We start from the raw sequence: 13,620 nt of genomic DNA on the forward strand, positions 1-13,620 counted from the left end.
CAGGATCATGTATGGAAGTGTTGCATTACAATATTGTACACCTGAAACTAATGTTAACACTGTATGTTAACTAGCAAAAATAAAAACTGAAAAAAATAGCGATCCCTTTTGATGTATTGTTATTTTATCTGCACGTGGTCCAGTTGGCCATCCTCCAATGTGGAAAATCTCTGGGGGTCATTTAAAACAAAAACGTCAAGAACTTTGAAAGTTTTCTTGTTCATTAACAATATGTAGGTGGAGGTTGTTTGCTCTAAAAGTAAGCACTGGTAATAAATCTTTTGGAGGGTACTCATGAAACGCTCAGATTTTGGAATTTCAATTTTGATGAGCCAAAAGGAAAGAAAATCATATATCAGACCAAAATTTCTGGTGGCGGGGGGGGGGGGGTGGAAGAAAAGATTTTCATCTTTTTGTTCACAGGGCTTAGCCTGAGTTAAGACTTTGTAAATATCCCAATGAGCAAGCAAATGAACCTTCATCAGTGTTCTTACATGCGATTCTCATCAGTCAGCATTTTCTGTGCCTTCAAAAGAGTGTCTCTTTTTAGACAATATTGCAGATTCACAAGTGATTAATTTTTACATAGTTGTAGCATTTAAAACTGTCTGATTTTATAGAATATCAACATTGTAATTCCTATATATAAAAATCAAGGGAAAACATTAATTTATGTAAACAGATTATTTTGTAAAACATGTAGGAAATAGGGAAAAGGGGTAAAATTGTAATTGCACTGGCATGATCACTTTTGTCAGTTTCATGTATTTTTTTTCATCTTTGTAAATGCATATAAATGTAGCTAAAAGAGGTAGTTTTTTTTTTAATTTTTTTTTCAATGTTTTTTAAATTTATTTTTGGGAAAGAGAGAGACAGAGCATGAACGGGGGAGGGGCAGAGAGAGAGGGAGACACAGAATCGGAAACAAGCTCCAGGCTCCGAGCCATCAGCCCAGAGCCTGACGCGGGGCTCGAACTCACGGACCGTGAGATCGTGACCTGGCTGAAGTCGGACGCCTAACCGACTGCGCCACCCAGGCGCCCCTAAAAGAGGTAGTTTTTAACCACCATTGAAAATTATGTCCTGTTCTGGGGCGCCTGGGTGGCGCAGTCGGTTAGGCGTCCGACTTCAGCCAGGTCACGATCTCACGGTCCGTGAGTTCGAGCCCCGCGTCAGGCTCTGGGCTGATGGCTCGGAGCCTGGAGCTTGTTTCCGATTCTGTGTCTCCCTCTCTCTCTGCCCCTCCCCCGTTCATGCTCTGTCTCTCTCTTTCCCAAAAATAAAAAAAAAAAAATAAAAGAATAAAAAACGTTAATAAAAAAAAAAAGAAAATTATGTCCTGTTCTAATGAAGAGTTTATAAATAGTGATTTCTTACTAGGATTTATATTTATTTAGATAATCCTTAGAAAATGCTATTAATACCTAAATTTTAATAAAATTAGAATAAATAATAAAACCTAAATTAAGAAACTAAGTCTAGTTAATAACTTTAAACGAGCATATGATTTGCCATTTTGTATTACTCAGAGAATAGTGTGTTAAGCAACATTCTTTGGTTTTAGAAAAGAATATCTGGCACTATTGCCCAGCACTTAATCCTTTTCATCGCTGGAGATGTAAAAGAAATTCTTAAAGTTGCTGCTTTCCTGGATATATGATTGAATTTGTCCCTAAAGCTATTCTTTCTGCCTTAAAATAAATGAAATACAGGGATCCTCTTAAGGAATCAAAAGATTGCCTATCTTTTTTTCTTTTCCTTTTTTCTTTCTATTTTTTTTGTTGTTGTTGTTGTTGTTTTTTGTTTTCTTGTTTTCCAAGAACACAGTAGTGATGAAGATTGCGTTGTTTACTGGGTGGCTGTATTACTATTCTGAATTAGTTTGTTATACCACTGGTATTCTCCAGCTTGGTTATTTCTGAACTGAAATTTGTAAAGCTCTAAAATCTGAAACAAAATTATGGGAGGATTTTTGGACTAAATTAGCTTTTGATTTCAATGCTGTGAATCCATGATTATATCTATTAAAACTACCATGAATTAATACCTTTGTTAACACCACCCCCAAGCCGCAGGTGCTCATAGTTTGGGATGTTTCCTAGATGCCATGTTATTATTTTTCTAATGATTTCAGGAGAAGGCGAGTCTTTGGTTTTTGAAGATGAGGAAAAAAAAAAATTATATTCAGTTGGTATTCTTCCACCAAAAGTGAAATGTAAATGAAAAGCTGCTGTTGTCCTCCTTTTGTTTTGTCTTTTTCTAGGCCAAGATAGCGACTTTGAAGATCTGCTCACATCCAGTTCCATCTCTACTTTGCTGGATGCACAAGGTTTTAGTGACCTGGAGAAAAGTCTGTCACCTACACCAGTAATGGGATCTCCCAGCCGTGACCCATTTAACACAAGTGTTCCAGAAGAGGTATTTACAGAGTCTCAGTTTTTTGCTGAGATTCATATTGCTGACAATATGAAGAGATTGTGTCATCGAAGGTTAAGATGCTGTTGACAACATGAAAGACATGGGATCTTTTCTCAGTTTGACTACTGACTGAGTTTTGGCAATTTTTGTGTCTCATAGGACTTCATTTGAAATGTGTGTTTTTTCCCCTCTCTCTTTAATAAATAAATGCCTTGGGTGATGTCAAAATTATTTAAATAATTCAGGAAAAACATGGGAGGATGAGGTCATCCTAAATAGGAGAGGACAATCTATTTATTAAAGAATAAGTAAGGAATAAATGAAGTGGGGATAAAGTTTGATTATATAAAGAAGTTGATTTTAGTCACTTCTGATTGTGCCTCTGAAAAATGATGGACTAAAGTTTCCTTGACTTCTTTAGGCTTGGAAAAAGCAACTGGACAGGAATACTCAGTCTTGAACTCATTTACTTTTCTTTCACATCCAACTGGTGCCAAAACCTGTTTCCATTATCTGTTGCAAGCCACCCCAAAACATTGTGGCCTGAATGACAACACTGATTTTGCTGATGGATCTGTGATTTGGGCAGGGCTCAGCAGGAACATTTCATTTTTGCTCCACTGGGCATCGGCTTGAAAGGCACGAAGGCTGCCCATTTGTATGTCTTTATGGGTGGGGCTCCTTTTGGCTGGGACATCAGCTGAGGCCCTGCTTGGACATGTGACTGCTTGGCTTTCTCATAGCATAGCGTTTAGGTCCTAAGGATGAGCATCCCAGGAGAACCGGGCAAATTTCTGTCACTTTTTATGATAGAACTCTGAAGTCATGTAGCAGCTCTTCTCCTGTAGTCACAGGCCCACACACATTCACAGAGGGGAAGCATAGACCCTACCTCTTGACAGACAAGTAACGACAGCACATTATAAGAAGAACACATGGGGTGGCATATACTGGTGCAGCTACAATCCGCCTCTCCACTCTCCGACTATGATAATTTACACCCCTCTCCCATGCAAAATACACTCACCCTCTCTTCAGAGACCTCTTGGTCTCATTCCAGTTAGGCATCAACATCCAGAATCTCATCATCCACACGAGGTCAAGATGTAGGTGAAGCTCCTCACATCTTCTTGGGCACAACTTCTCAAGGAGCACTTCATTCCATTTAAAGAACCAGGAACTTAAAGGTCAAGCTATGTGTCCCCTCTACACTTGTCGTACTGTGGTGGGACAGGCATAACAACTGCTAGGCATTCCCATTTAAAAAAGAGGGAAAGTGGAAGACACACAGGTGTCATTAGTCCATAGCAATTCCAAAATTGAGCCAGGCCTCCATTGCCAGCTCTTTGACACAGCCCAGTCCCCTGGGCTCTTGGTTATTCCTTCTGAGGCATCTTTCCATTTCCATAAGAAGGAACTTATAGGGGTGCCTGAGTGGCTCAGTTGGTTGAGCATCCGACTTCGGCTCAGGTCATGATCTCTCGGCCAGTGAGTTCGAGCCCCGCGTCGGGCTCTGTGCTGACAGCTCAGAGCCTGGAGCCTGTTTCAGATTCTGTGTCTCCCTCTCTCTGACCCTCCCCCGTTTATACTCTGTCTCTCTCTCTGTCTCGAAAATAAATAAACGTTTAAAAAAAAAAAAAAAAGAAGGAACCTCTAATTTCAGATGAGTTGTTTTCTGTCAAAGTGTCTGTACGGGTCCAAGGCCTTCTACCTTCTGTCCCTCCCTGTCTGTCTAATTTGGTGTAATAGCTTATTTACTTGGAACTTCTTAAGAATTAATTTATAATCCAGTCCGTCAGGTAAAGCATATCCACAAATATCTTCATAATAAGCCTTCTTCTACCTAAAGTTTTCTGTAAGGCTGCTTGGAATATCCCTTTACTTTGAGAGGTTTTGCTCTTTTGAAGGGTTCACTGAGATAGCACCTCCTTAAGTCTTCCTGAGGTCTTAACAAAGGCACACCCATGGCTTCATCTTAAGACTGTTTTCCTGACAGCACCTCGATCTTTGCCCTGAAACTGTTTCTTAATTTTTAAAATATTTATTTATTTATTTTTGAGAGGGAAGGAGGGGGAGAGAGAGAGAGAGAGAGAGAGAGAGAGAGAGAGAGAGAGAGAATATGAATCCCAAGCAGGCTCCATGCTGTCAGCACAGAGCCTGACATAGGGGTTGAACTCATGAACTGTGAGATCATGACCTGAGCCGAAATCAAGAGTTAGATGCTTAACCAACTGTGCCATCCAGACTCCCCGAAAGTATTTCTGAATTTTAGTGTAATGTGCTGTCTAGAGAAACTAAGAATAAGAAAGGTTTTTTTTTTGTTTGTCTTTTTTTTTTTTTTTTTTTTTAACAAAACAATTTTGGCTCCCTTATGTTTAACATTTCTTTCTTTGGTCATCTTTTCTTTTAACATTTTGCTCTATGTGGTGACAAGAAAACTGAGTGGCATCTTTTTTTTTCCTATCTGTTCCTGATAATTACATGGTGAGAAAAGGAAATTTGAATTGACTGCAAAAGAATTCAAGGAGGAAACAATTAACATTTCTCTCTTAAATGTAAGACAGGGCTAAAGGATGTCATTAATAAGAAATTAGTGGGTAAGGGAAATTGGAGGGAGGTGGTCAAAAGGTACAAACTTCCAGTTATGAGACAAATGAGTGCTGGGAGTGTAATGTACAACATGATGCTTATAGTTAACATTGCTATCTGGTATATTTGAAAATTGCTAAGAGAATAGATCCAAAAAGTTCTCATCATAAGGAAAAAAAAATGTTTTTCCTTCTTCTTTTTCTTTCTTCTTTCTTCCTTCTATTCCTGTCCCTTCCCATCCCTTCCCTTCGTAACTAGACAAGGTGATGGATGTTAACTAGGCTTACTGTGGTGATCATTTCACAGTAATCTGTAAGTCATTATACTGTATACCTTAAATTTATATACTGCTGCATGTCAGTGATATCTCCATAAAATTGGAAGAGAGAAACAAAGAGTTAGTTAAGGAATAAGAAATATTTTAGAGGGAAAAAAATTCCCTACTTGCTAAATACATATTTAAATTTTTTTTTAAACCTTTATTTATTTTTGAGACAGAGAGAGACAGCATGAATGGGGGAGGGTCAGAGAGAGAGGGAGACACAGAATCGGAAACAGTCTCCAGGCTCTGAGCCATCAGCACAGAGCCTGACGCGGGGCTTGAACTCACGAACCGCGAGATCATGACCTGAGCCGAAGTCGGACGCTTAACCGACTGAGCCACCCAGGCGCCCCGCTAAATACATATTTATATTGAAGGGAAAACTAATATTTGACAGCCACTGAGTATGCTGCATGTATACAGAAAGATTGCTATTCCATGTAGGATATGCCTAGATAATCTCATATCCTTAACAAAAAGCCTTTGCTATGTGAATTCTACTTTAATGAGACTTTTAGTTTGGAAACAATGATTTGATGATGATTGAGCATGTTCAGCGACTTGGTTAAAGGAAAGCTGGGAGGGAGATTTTGAGGTTGTAGTTAAAGCCCTAAAGTTTGAAATGAAATCAAGAAAATGGGTCACTTGGTTAGTGGAACCATCCCTCCCACCCACATCCCCATGATTAGGAACCCAAGGAGCTACTGTAAACTTCGTACCACAGGGGTAATGGCTCAATAAGTGGCCCAGAACTAATCATAAAGATTCAAACTTAAAAAAAAAAAAAGTGCAATAATTTCCTATTTTACAATAAATACGACTTGCTGTTAACAAAATTCAACCGAATGGATTTTAAAGTTCTTACTGGCTCTGTTCATCAATTCATCAATCGAGGGACATCCACCTTAGCAGGTGGAAAGGAACTCTAAGGATCTGTACAAAATGAAAGGCTTTTTTAGGCAGAAGGAAAGAGGAACAGGCGGTCATGCTAGGCATTTGCTGGTTGGTTCGAGTAAGGTTACTTTCCTTATGTGCAGCGAAGGGGAGTCTTGAAGCAGGGTCAGGTAACTTGTGTAGAGAAGGCAAGCGCTAATTGGTTGACCTAAGCCTGCCTTTTCTGGGCACCGAGCCTTCTCTGCACCGAGCATAGAAATTTAGCTAAGTTTGGGTTTGCTGACATGGAGCTTAATACAGGCCACTCTGTCTTGGGCCCAATCGGGCTATTTTAACAGACTTCACATGTTATAACCGTTTACAGTGTCAAGGGACGAGACCACCCTCAGTAACTGAAACAAAAATCCACAAAGCTAAATTTATTGCCTATTTATTTAACAAAGGGAACTTTGTTGGTCTCAGACAATCTCTTCAGCTGATCATATGTGGGGTTTCCGGGGATGCTTGGAGCTCGGGGACTGGTGGCCTTGCAGAGACTAGAGTGAGTTGACATCAGCTGTGAATGTGTGGTTACAAAGGTGAGACTGTTGACTGATTGGCCTCTAGATGTGTGTTCACTGGTGTGAATCCCTACCTGCCTGGTTGACTTCAGAAGTGAAGCGCTGTCACTAATTGGTTGACTGGCAAAGTGAATTCACTGAGATGAATTTTGTTTATTTTTCTTTACCAGAGTTGTTTTTAAGTGTTTGGTTTATTAGTTTGTGACATGCTCACAACCTAAGTACTCTACAGTTGTCAGAAACTAAAGCCAGAGTATAAAATTTCTTTCGTAGATTCCATCCCTAGGATACATAAGGCATTTGTTGGGGAAAATGTGCCATGCATTTTTGTTGTGGCTCTAATAATGTTATTAAGCAAAGCATTTTAATTGTATCCACAAATTAACCAGTTTGAACAACATTCTGTGTTAGACTGGTGGTAGAAATTAAAGTGAAAACAGGGGTGCCTGAGTGGCTCAGGCAGTTGAGCGTCTGACTTAATTTTGGCTCAGGTCATGATCCCAGGGTCGTGGGATGGAGCCCCTTGTCAGGCTCCAGGTACTGAGCATGGAGCCTACTTAAGATTCTCTCTCCCTCTGCCCTCTCCCCCAACCTCTCTAAAATTAAAAAAAAAAGAGAGAGAGAGAGAGAGAGAACAGAGGTGTGTTTACAAAGTGCTTTACCCAAATCTCATCTTAAATCATGACAAACCTGTACGGTAGGCATTGCCATTCTCATTTTGCAGGAGAGAAAACTGACACTTAGTTAAGTGACTTACCTAAGGTCACTTAGGCAAGTGTTCCAGAGCCAAGATTTTAACTGGGACTTCAAGTTGTCAGGATCGGCTATTAACTTACTTGATGGTATTTATTATGTTTTATTCAGAACCAAGTTCACGGATGACCTTCCTCCAGAAGGTTTTCTCTGACGAACACTTATTGATGTTTATATACTGAGACTGTTTTGTAAATATAAGAATAACGTGCTGAACCCAGGTGTATGAAATTTTATCGATAGACCGTGTAATTGTCTTACTTCTTTTTTTTTTTTTTTTTCTTTGTGACTTATGTTTTGTTTGATGGATTGATTTTTGGCCTTTTTGTAATTACATTACAGTTCCACACCGGTATCTTGCAAGTTTCGGTCCCTTCATTATTGCCAGCATCTAAGGGCTTGGAAATTTCCGAAAAAGCAAAATTGCCTCAACCAGAGACTTCGTTTGAAGAGAAGTACGTCATTTATGTTCTGACATTGCAATATAAATGTTCAACAGAGTAGGTCAAGCAAAGACAAGGATGCGCCGCATTCATTTACAAACAATTTTTCGCAGGGGCAAGAAACAGGAAGGCATGGGCCAAGGGACTTGAAATCAGTTCTGTATTATTGAAATAAAAGGTGTGGAAGCAAGGAGTCACAAGAGAGGAGTCAGGGGAGGTATGGTGGTCAGGTTAGAGAGGGATTTTAGGGCATTTGGGCTTTATGTCTAGGTCATAGGTGGCCGTCAACAAGTGTTGCCAGGTCCATAGTGACAGTCCTGTGCCTGAGGCTGCCTGCAGGATGGCTGGGAAGGATTCAGGACAGGGATACCCTAGTTTCTCCATCAGCAAGTAGAATTTTGAGGGAGCATATTCTCAATTACTTAGTCTTACAATTAGACCAAATAAAAGAAAATGTAATGGAGTATTTGTAAAGAGAGTGAAATATATTCCCTCGCACAGTTTTTTGTTTTTGACAATTGTGTTCACTTAGAATATGTATGCTCTTTTACTCTTACAGGGTATAAATTCTTTTCTTTTTCTTTCTTTTTTTTTTTTTTTTTTTTTACATTTTAGTGATGGAAAAATAATCCTTGGTGCTGCTGTTGAAACCCAGCCTTCTGATAGTCTTTCGTAAGTCATATTATTGAATGTAAAAAATGTCACTTGAGACCTGGCAGAGAGGAAGCTTCTATTACACTAACAATAACCAAACTTAAAAGCAAATGACTCTGAGGCCTGAATACATTAATGCAGGTGTAGTGGTTGGATGGGGGTGCAGGTGAGGTTTGTAAGTTAACAAAGAAATACTTGACCATTATCTCATGCCAGGTTTTTGCCCATCTTTAACCTTCCTTCATCAGCTTTCACGTGAAGTTCAGTGCTTTGAATTTGAGGTTTGCACTGACTTGCAGTTTGACTCTAGCAGAAAAGAGTCACAGAGGATGGTGTGATGGCTGGAAAGGCTACAATTGTTTTTTGCACTTTCAGTGTAGTAAACCAACCCAACATCTGTGTTTATCCAAGTAAAAGTCTGGATTAAATTAGGAAAATATATGTTCAGAGCAGTACTCAAAGATGAGATCTTTTCTTTTGTTTATTTTGTTCTTTTGTTTATTTGGTAGTCAACACTTCTTTTTCTTTTTTTTTTTTAATTTTCTTTTTAATTTTTTTAATTTACATCCAAATTAGTTAGCATATAGTGCAACAATGATTTCAGGAGAAGATTCCTTAGTGCCCCTTACCCACTTAGCCCATCCCCCCTCCCACAATGCCTCCTGTAACCCTCAGTTTGTTCTCCATATTTATGAGTCTCTTCTGTTTTGTCCCCCTCCCTGTTTTTATATTATTTTTGTTTCCCTTCCCTTATGTGAATCTGTTTTGTCTCTTAAAATCCTCATATGAGTGAAGTCATATGATTTTTGTCTTTCTCTGACTAATTTCACTTAGCATAATACCCTCCAGTTCCATCCATGTAGTTGCAAATGGCAAGATTTCATTCTTTTTGATTGCTGAGTAATACTCCATTGTATATATTTACTACATCTTTATCCATTCATCCATCGATGGACATTTGGGCTCTTTCCATACCTTGGCTATTGTTGATAGTGCTACTATAAACATGGGGTGCATGTGTCCCTTCGAAACAGCACACCTGTATCCCTTGGATAAATGTCTAGTAGTGCAATTGCTGGATCGTAGGGTAGTTCTATTTTTAGTTTTTTGAAGAACCTCCATACTGTTTTCCAGAGTGGCTGCACCAGCTTGCATTCCCATGGTAGTCAGCACTTATAGCAACTTATTTACATGTAAATATATGAGAATTGCCTTTTAATTTTTTTTAGTTTATTTATTTTTGAGAGAGAGAGAGAGAGAGAGACAGAGTGCAAGTGGGGGAGGGGCAGAGAGAGAGGGAGACACAGAATTTGAAGCAGGCTCCAGGCTCTGAGCTGTCAGCACAGAGCCTGATGCGGGGTTCAAACCCACGAACCGCAAAATCATGACCTGAGCTGAAGTCAGACGCTTAACCAACTGAGCCACCCAGGTGCTCCCAATTTTTTTTATTTTTTTTTTAGTCTTTATTTTTGAGAGAGAGAGCACGAGCAGGGGAGGGCAGAGAGACAGAGAGGGAGACACAGAATCCGAAGCAGGCTCCAGGCTCTGAGCTATCAGCACAAAGCCTGATGCAGGGCTTAACCCCACGAACCACAGGATCGTGACCTGAGCCAAAGTCGGATGCTTAACCGACTGAGCCATCCAGGTGCCCCGAGAATTGCCTTTTAAAAGGTTCTTTGTATGTTTATATTATTTTGCCTCTTAGAGGAAAGATGTTGCTTTTTTCTATCTCTTTTTTAAACTGGTCACATATTCCTGCCTTCAAAATCTGAGCAAGACCAGCTCTATATAATTGAATGCTACTTATGTGAAAGAAAGTCTCTGGATGTTTACAGGGTCACTTTGCCTTTACTAGGATAGCAAATAAATTACTGTGGGCAGCAATGGGGATTTTTCTATTGTGCTTTGATCATAACTATAAAATGAAGTGCTTTGTCAGATTCAGAAAATTGATTCCTTTGTGAACTGAATTGTAATGCTTTGGTCCTTTATTTTAATTACAAGGATTATATATAAATAGTATGTGAGTATTTTAAAAGTTTCTGGTGTAAATGTATACAGGCAAAGGATGCACCACCAGTCCATGGAAAACACTGTTTCACTTTCAAATATTGACATCACAGGGATAGTCCTACGTGTTTTTCCAGCTATCCTACCATGTGCAGGACATTTAGAGTTATTGGCAGGACAGTTAACCACCTCGCTTTTAAAAGAACGAAATGTTATAATTTAGTTAAGCACATAAGTGACTGCCTGAATCCAGAGTTTCTTTTATTACCAGGATTCAACCCACACACAATTTTAGTTTGTTTCCAAGATATTCTACTTAGAAACAGTGGCACCAGAGGCACTTATTATCAATCCTTATTACTATTATTGTTATTTTTAGAACTTCGAGTCTGCAAAAGTCCAGCAGCCTGGGCAATCTGAAGAAAGAGTCATCAGATGGGGTTGGTTCTGTTTGTTTGTTGTTGTTGTTGTTTTTTTTCTCTTGGTTACCCTGAGAAGAAAATCTTCAGGGTTCTTCATATTTTCCATTTTGCAGATAAAACTCTTTTAAGAAGAGCTTGTAGTTTCTCTACTGAAAAATTATTAGATATCACTGTTAATGGTGAATATTAAGAAATATGAATATGAAGGATTGAAAGTAGTATATAAAACAAAAAAATGAAGACTTTAATAAACCATTACTGAAAATAAATGAAACTGAAATTGTATAGCTTTGAAGTAGATGTAAATTTAATTTATGGAATTGTATGTGACACATTCTCAACATATAAGGGATTCCTGTAACAACCTTAAAATATTGTTGTTGTTTTGAACAGGATACAGAGTCTGTCCAGAAGCCTTCAGAGGTAATTTTTATGTCTAGATTATAATACAAATATGTTTGAGACTTCTAATACCTGTGATTGCTTAAATGCCTCCAAAAAACCAAAACTTAGAATCTCTAAAACATGTTAAATGAAAGAAGCCAGACACAAAAGATCACACATGAAATGATTCCACTTATGTGAAATATTCAGAATAGATAAACCCATAGAGACAGAACACAGATTGGTGGTTGCCAGAGATGGAGAGAGAGGAAGGGAAGCTGCTTAATGGGTAAGGGGTTTTATTGAGAATGATGGAAATGCTGTGGAACTAGGTGGATAATGGTTACACAACACTGTGATTGTACTAAATGCCATCGAACTGTTCGATTCAGAGTAGTTACTTTTTATATTTCACCTCAATAAACTGTTGTAAAAAACAAACCAAAAAACCCCAAACACTCAAATCAGGCTGTTGATGTTCTTAATGGTCATACTTTGACTTCCTTAGACCTCACAAAAAGTCCTTCTTAGATCACCAGTCTTAGACCAGCCATTCATTTACTATAGCCACTGTCTATTTACAGCAAACATTTTGGTGAGGTTTTTTTTTTGTTGTTGGTTTGGTTTTTGTTTTTTGTTTTTTAAAGACATTATCAACAGGGGCTCTGGTTCTTCTTTCCTCTGATTTTTAATCATCAACTTTGTAAAGGGTAGAGAGGCTACTGGTTCTGGTAGAGAGGCTACTTCCAAGTGCACTCTCTTGACTGTTGGCTCTTAATGCCTTGAGCCATATGTAGGTATCATTGATGAGACACAGACAGTCTCTACAGCTGTGATTACAGTCATTCTCTGTCCTTTTTGTCTTTCCAGTTCAATAAATTATTAAGTGATTTTGACATCAGTAATGACACAGATAACAGAATCACTGAATTGTAGCACCTACAAACTTGTAGTTACGATGAGCAGTAGATATGTAGAATAAAATCACCACCTTAAAGCCAGTGTCCCCTCTTCCCTTTCTCCACCTCTGCAATAAAAGAAACAGAGGGCAAGAGATTTTAGAGAAATGAAAACATGCAAACAAAAGCATCTTTGTTTGGATAATACTACAACAATATAATAGATCATATTTCTGTAACTGCATATTCAAATAACCAGAAAGCTCAAAAATAAACAGTAATTTTTTTATTTAAAAATTTTTAAGTTTATTTATTTTGAAAGACAGCGTGAGTAGGGGAGGGAGGGAGGGAGGGGGAGAGAGAGAGAGAGAGAGAGAGAGAGAGAGAGAGAGAGAGAGAGGATCCCAAGCAGGCTCCGCACTGTCAGCACAGAGCCAAATGTGGGGCTTAAACTCACAAAACCGTGAGATCATGATCTGACACAAAACTGAGAGTCAGATGCTTGACTGACTGAGCCACCCAGGTGCCCCAAAAATAAACAGTACTTAAAGTATAACTTAATAGTTAGATTATGGGGCGCTTGGGTGGTTCAGTAAGTTAAGCATCCGACTTTGGCTCAGGTCATGATCTCACAGTTTGTGAGTTTGAGCCCCGTGTCGGGCTCTGTTCTGTCAGCTCAGAGCCTGGAGCTTCCTTCGGATTCTGTGTCTCCTTCTCTCTATGCCCCTCCCTCACTTGTGTTCTGTCTCTCTGTGTCTCTCAAAAATAAATGTGAAAAAAAAAATTTTTTTTTAAATAGATTACTAAGCAGGCTCAGTTGGTTAAGTATCTGACTCTTAGTTTCAGCTCAGGTCATGATCTCACAGTTCCCTGGGATCAAGCCCCATGTCAGGCTCTGCACTGACAACATGGAACCTGCTTGAGATTCTCTCTCTCTGCCCCTCCCCCACTCACACTGTCTCTGTTTCTGTCTCTCTGCCTGCCCCATTCACATGAACTCTCTCTCAAAATAAATTAAAAAAATAATACAAGTATAACTTAATTACAGTTCTTCATAAATACCTTGAAATATTGTGGACAGCCCAAGTGGCTTCTAAATCAAGGAAGAAAAATTTAATTATAGCAAGTTTAGTTTTGATGTTAAGTATATCTGCATAGTCTTCGAAAATTAGTCATCCGTGTTTGGTAACTTGCAGGCAAGATATGAATATATTCCAGAACACCACTTAAAAAAAATATTTAACAGTCACTGATGGTGTCTTCATTTTATTA

General features: G+C 38.8%; 1 protein-coding gene across 2 annotated transcripts in view; it reads left to right on the forward strand.

Annotated features, from left to right (window-relative positions):
• PPFIBP1 (PPFIA binding protein 1) overlaps positions 1 to 13,620 on the forward strand; it is a 62,530-nt gene that overhangs the window by 31,292 nt on the left and 17,618 nt on the right. For both annotated transcript variants that reach the window (XM_047066997.1, XM_047066998.1), the window contains exons 10-14: positions 2,264 to 2,418; positions 7,879 to 7,991; positions 8,595 to 8,651; positions 11,023 to 11,083; positions 11,459 to 11,488. In XM_047066997.1, coding sequence (XP_046922953.1) covers positions 2,264 to 2,418; positions 7,879 to 7,991; positions 8,595 to 8,651; positions 11,023 to 11,083; positions 11,459 to 11,488 — 416 coding nt within the window. The remainder of the gene's footprint in view (positions 1 to 2,263; positions 2,419 to 7,878; positions 7,992 to 8,594; positions 8,652 to 11,022; positions 11,084 to 11,458; positions 11,489 to 13,620) is intronic.

Source organism: Lynx rufus, unplaced genomic scaffold (genome assembly GCF_022079265.1).
Source record: "Lynx rufus isolate CCGP_SWC_20201006 ecotype Redwood Valley unplaced genomic scaffold, mLynRuf1.p SCAF_7, whole genome shotgun sequence".
In the NCBI taxonomy this organism is placed as follows: Eukaryota; Metazoa; Chordata; class Mammalia; order Carnivora; family Felidae; genus Lynx; species Lynx rufus.